The 6121-nt window shown below is 36.1% G+C and overlaps 1 protein-coding gene across 1 annotated transcript; it reads right to left on the minus strand.

Moving 5' to 3' along the window:
- Window positions 1-889: 889 nt before the first annotated feature.
- LOC112034750 (uncharacterized) lies at window positions 890-1720 on the minus strand. The gene has a single exon (XM_024067564.2). It carries the CDS (start codon window positions 1718-1720, stop codon window positions 890-892), a length of 831 nt encoding a protein of 276 aa, XP_023923332.2.
- Window positions 1721-6121: the final 4401 nt, after the last annotated feature.

Here is a 6121-nt window from a genome sequence, read left to right on the forward strand (position 1 = left end):
CAAAAAAAAAAAAAAAAACAAACAAAAACAAAAACTTAGGATTAAAATACTTTTCATCATTTATGTTTGGAGTAGTTCACAATTCCTCCTTAAACTAAAAAATCAAGCAATTTCTCCCTTAATATTTTGGAAATGAGCAAATATATCATATTGTTATTCTCGCAATTAAACCATAATGAAAACTTATGATTCTTAAAATATTCCAATATGTAGTGGCTAAATTACTCTCACTAAATTTTAATATCCCAAACATTTTCTTCACGTATTTTGAGTTTTAGATGATAGTAATGCTTAGAAAGTTTGAATGGTAATATAAGGTGTTTTATTTGTTACATAGAGAATATTGATTTTCTAGATTTAAATCTTCAAAACTTATAATTTAACTAATGAAAAATTTGATGACATATGCCCCTTATTTTTATTTATTTATTTATTTATTTTTATTTTTACAATGAGTGTTCATAAAAACTAATTGAGCTAAAGATTGCACCTAGACTCATGTAAACTGATAAAAAAGAAAGTATGAATGACAAAATTTTCATTGTGTATAGTTGAAAGTATTTGATGAAGAGTTTTAATTGTAGCATATAACATCATTCATTAAGAAAATTTTTAAAAATTGTGACAAGGTTTTAGCAAAACTTAGTTAATTTTTAAAATTTAACCATATGGCTCTTTTCTCATGTGATGGAAATGTATTTTTAGTTAAGTAACGACATAGTTGACTTTTAAAAGAAAAACCTGAGAAATAGCACTTAAGCACTATACCTAAATTTTGCCCTTGTAAAATATAATTTTCAAAATGATAAATAGCATTCAATCATTTATTATGCTTAATACGTGCTCATGAATAAAATCTTCAAGTGGGAAATTTGAATACTCTTTTGTATTAGGGGTGTAAAAAAACCGATAAACCAACCAAAGCCACCCGATCACAAAGACCGAAACCAATTCTGTCACAAGGAGGAGATCTTTGACGTCCACTGGATGCTCTCAGCCAATCTCCATACTGATAATCAATCTCCCCATCACTTTTTCCTGCAGCAAAGTGTCTCACACAATGGTTAAGATCGTGCCCCAGGATTCCACAAAAGTGACAGAACATGGGCAGTCTTTCGTACTTAAAATGCACCCACGTTCTACCTCCATCCGAATCTGCAATGAAGCCACCACGTCTCAAAGGTTTTGATATGGGCAATGCCACCCGAACCCTCATAAAATAACTTGGAGCATCTTGTCTTCTACGTCTCTCCACATCCTCCACAACACCCAATCTGCTCCCAACCTCAGTTGCCACTTGGGGAGATACCATATCAAAAGGTGCTCCCCAAATTTGTATCCACAAGGAGGCACGGTCCAACTTCACATTACTCGCTATCATTCCTTTCCTCCACTTTGTGAGCATAAGCAGTTGATTATCAAAACTCCACGGTCCCCCTTTCAAAATTCGGTTCAGATCAAATTCAGATTGAAACTTGAACTGAAAAAGGTTTGAGCCAACCTCTAAAGTCTGTATTCCTGACTGCATTCCCCACGCTGCACGTATTGTATTCAACGCTGCTCTCTTATTAAAGGCTTTACAGTTCAGAAACTTCCCAATCAAACTCAAATTACAGCTTTCAATGGCAGGCAATCTACCCTCATCCGAAATCTTTATTACTTCTTCCTCCTCAGCAGTTAACTTCATATTCTCTAGACCATCAATCACATCATCCGCCATAGTAGTGAGCTAAGCAAGAAAAGAAGGAAAAATTCAAGCCCTCGAATTATCCAAAGGAGGTAGGGTTCGTGTAGACGAGAGGGAGGACTCCTACAGAGAGGAGAAAATTTTTCCTTCTTTTGGAATCTTACTTTTCTCTTAAACCAATTAATTACGCACAAAAGGATTTTCATAACTAACCCCTTGAAGAATGGGTTAAAAGTTAAAACTATGTCCATCTCTACCTTGTTGAGGTGCATGGCACCTAGAAGTCCAGCCTACATCGAATTTTACTTCAAGTTGGAATAGGAAGTTTTTGCCCACTGTTATTGGTACTCATATTCCTACTAGAAATAAGAGAAGTGGCCTACGAGTCTAAGACTCCTAATTGATATGATTTGAATTAGGACTTTGAGGCTAGGCGGCAGGGGGCTTTATAAAAGGCATTGTGTGTGTGTGGTTTCTAAAAAGAGAGATTAAAGAGTGAAAGGCAGATGTGCGACGCTGAGGAAAAAAGGAAAATAAAGTCGGAAGTTTTTTAGGAGGATTCTTTGAAATCTACAACCACATAAAGTTGAATAATATGATTAATAGAAACATTTAAAAATACACGCGCAAATACATATATAACCAAAATTTTCTCCTTTTTTTTTTTTTTTTTTCCGAGAAAAAAATTTTCTCCATTTAAAAACAAGTTCCAAGCATATATATATATATATATTGCAAAATATAAATTCCAAAATGATAAACACTTATTAAACATCATCCAATCATTTATTCATTTATTTTGATAGGCATGCAATCATTTATTATGCTTAACACATGTTCATGAATAAAATTTCAAAAGTATAGTTTTCTGTTTTGATAAATAAAAAAATAAAAAAAAAAACCCCCAAAACCAAACGAAACCAAAACCCAAACCCAAAACACAATGAATGTAACTAGAAAATAGAGCTGGGCCTGGTCCTACTATCACAAGACTTACACGTTTTGCTGGGTTTAAGGGCTTTTTTTATATTAAAAAAAAAAAAATTCTTTATATTGATCATGGGCCCCATATGACATTTCTTTCTTAAACCTACAAGTTTTCGATGTGGTATTACAAGTTTTCATTATTTTTGTTTTTGAGAAAGATTAGTCAAAGTGAGTATGGGTTCACAGAATCTTTATTTATTTATTTATTATTATTATTATTCATAGAAATCTTACCTATTTAATTGACCAAATGTTTACACAATTTGATAGGATAAGGTAAATACTTATTCAATAAATTAAAGGGAGTAATTCTTAAGTACTTTTGGAGCACCGAGAATGATGTTTGTTTTTCTTACATTTATAGTAGGGTTTACTCATTAAAATCGTGGTAGAGTCCATTATGAATGCGAGAGGAGAGAGTACCATTTATCCTTACTCCAAAAATACCTAATAATTTTCCATTAATAAGATAGGATGAGGTACTAATCAAACTTATATATCTATCCACATTCTGGCTATAGCCGAAATAATGCCCATTCTGCTCCCTCAACATTCTTAGAATTTTAAAGCTATTAAAAATAGAATTTAAGTTGTCTTGGACCCTAGTGCACAAATCTCAAGGTCACCCATGTCATCTAAAATAGAATTTGTAATTCTTTATAAACCAAACTTGATTGATCGGCAGCTCGAGCTTGCTGTTGAGGTTTAAGAAACCTCAATATAATAACTGCTATCAAGACTTATGCCAAGATAGTAGTTGAAACATTTTGAGCAGTTTTTGAGCCTGTTCTTATTTTGGCTTCAATTGGTACCACCCGTACACTAAATGAAAAATCTTTCAAAAGTACGTTTTGGCTTGACTATGCCAATACATACAGAATTTGACCCTATCAAGAAATAAGAGAATCTTATTCACACACCAAAACTGGACAAATATGCAATAATTACTCATACATGTGTCTCAACACACGGTACATACAGCTTTCCTTTTGGCTCCAATTCAAAGATGAGTTTGGATGCGACAAGTTAGATCTCCATCTAATTAACTTTGGGGTGGAGATTGAAGCTAGCCTTAATATTAATTGTAGGTATTCACCCGATCATTAATCAAACACATTGATAAGGGAAGTTTTGTAGCATTGATAAACTCACCCATATTGGACAAAGGCGACGACCTTGATGAAGTCGTCAACCTCACCAATGTGACCATAGCCCAAGCGACGACATGATAAGGTCGACGGTCCCATCTTAAAGTTGACAATTGTACCGTTCGATTAACAAACACCCAAAGGTGACGACTTGAATATGTAGACGGGGATAAGTAGCTGACAGAGCGCGCCAAGTAAGCTGAAGGGTATAATGGAACTTCTGACGAGTCTGACATGGCCTTACTTGGTGTTAATACCCACTTTCATGACACATTTTCTACAAGCTCGATTCAACCAAGCCCGACTTCCTTGTGGGCTCAATTCATGTATTATATTATATTTTATTCTTTTAAAGCATGGCCTAAACCCATGCGACTTATTAGGAAAATTGAGAAAGTGTGGTTTGGAGGGTATGAGTCGGTTCCTTTAGGACCTTTTGCATGAGTCCAGCCCATGTATGCTACCAAGTGGGTAAGGGACCGTTCCACCCTAAAACAGATTTTATACTCTGTGTGACTATAGCCCAAAGTTTCTGCCTAAACGATTTTTTTCCTTTAAACATAGTTGGCTCCCATTTGCCAACTCCATTTGCTAGCCCTCACTTAGGTGACTTTCCCAATAGTCTGAAATTTCTGACCAAAGGCAACCAATTAAAGAAAACCCACTTTATTTCCAAAATCATGCTAAAAGCATACCAAACATTTCCCTAAACAAAAGCAACCTAAACCAAAACACCAAAATAGTATCATAGGGGATAAAAGCCTCTTCCACTACTCAAAAACCAATTACTTAGAGCACCCAAGTTCAATACAAAAGATCCCAATCAGATTCAAAAGGGGGCAGCCATGTTCTATTCATATACTTGAAACTTTAGAGCCAAACCCCATTTAGCTAGTCAACAATCTCACAATTCCAAAGCTTGGGGGTGGAAATATAGGTACAGGAGAACCTTCCCTCTTTTCCTCACAACCTCCCTCAATTTCCTCTTCTGTGTGACTATGGGTCGAAGTTTCAGACCTGTTATGTTTTTATGCTTTTTCTGCACTTTTGTTGTTAGCATTTTGATTCTCTCTTGTCAAAGCACCATTAGCCTTTGTTTTTTTATACATTGTGAAATTTGGGCTTGATTCTCCATAAACAAACACTTCTAAATAACCCAAGGGGAGATTTGGGCCGTTTTCACATTTTTGGCCCTTGTGCGAAATGTCCCCGACATTTTGGCAACTCCATTGGGGAATCAAGCAGCTGAAATAAGAGAAGTCATGTATCCGAAGATGTGAAACCAGCAAAAAGATGATTTTCCTCACACCAACTTGTCGTTCTAGGAGAAATCATATGATACTTTGTTGCGCAAGAAGAGTATGGTGAAGTTGAGCTGAAATAAGTTCTATCCTTAGCTCATTGAGCTGCTGAAGATGCTCCAAATCATGTGACGAAATCACTCCAAACTCCAGAAACCACCCAAAAACTTGAAAATGCAAAAATGACGAGCCACAAATCCAAACGCGAAGGGAATGATGGTTCCAACCAACAATCAACAATGCAAAGCTCTAAACATCAATTTCAAAACCAAGAACCCCTTACACACTGAGCATATGAAGTCGCGGGTGATTGACTTATTTTGGCACAACAATAATCGCTGCTGTGTGCGACCCTTTACAGCTAAATATTTTTGGTGTCACCGCTAAACGAAGTCTTCACCAAATAGCTAAAGGCCATAGCTAAATGGCCCACCGTAAGGCACTAGATATTCCATATACCAAGCCTTGAGGTAGCAACATACCATACATCAAGTTGTATTGTTGCTAAGTTAGTGCCAAGCATATGGGGGCTGCCACAAATGATTAAATTATTTTGGCACAACAACAATCGCTACTGTGTGCGACCTTTCGCAGCTAAATATTTTTTGTGTTACCGCTGAACGAAGTCTTCACCAAATAGTTAAAGGCCATAGCTAAATGGCCCACCGCAAGGTGCTAGATATTCCATATACCAAGCCTTGAGGTAGTGACATACCATACATCAAGTTTTATTGTTGTTGAGTTAGCGCCAAGCATATGGGGGCTGCCGCAAGTAATTAAATTATTTTGGCAAAACAACAATCGCTTCTGTGTGCGACCCTTTGTAGCTAAATATTTTTGGCATCACCGCTGAATGAAGTCTTCACCAAATAGCTAAACGCCATAGTTAAATGGCCCACCGCAAGGCGCTAGATATTTCATATACCAAGCCTTGAGGTTGCGACACACCATACATCAAGTCTTTAAGAAGCGACATTTCATAAGCCAAGTTTTGAAGT

The sequence above is a fragment of the Quercus suber genome, unplaced genomic scaffold (genome assembly GCF_002906115.3).
Source record: "Quercus suber isolate HL8 unplaced genomic scaffold, Cork oak 2.0 scaffold_11, whole genome shotgun sequence".
Lineage (NCBI taxonomy): Eukaryota > Viridiplantae > Streptophyta > Magnoliopsida > Fagales > Fagaceae > Quercus > Quercus suber.

What these genes read in the sequence shown, in the direction of transcription:
- LOC112034750 (XM_024067564.2), bottom strand. Translation starts at nt 1,720, where the DNA reads ATGGCGGATGATGTGATTGATGGTCTAGAGAATATGAAGTTAACTGCT.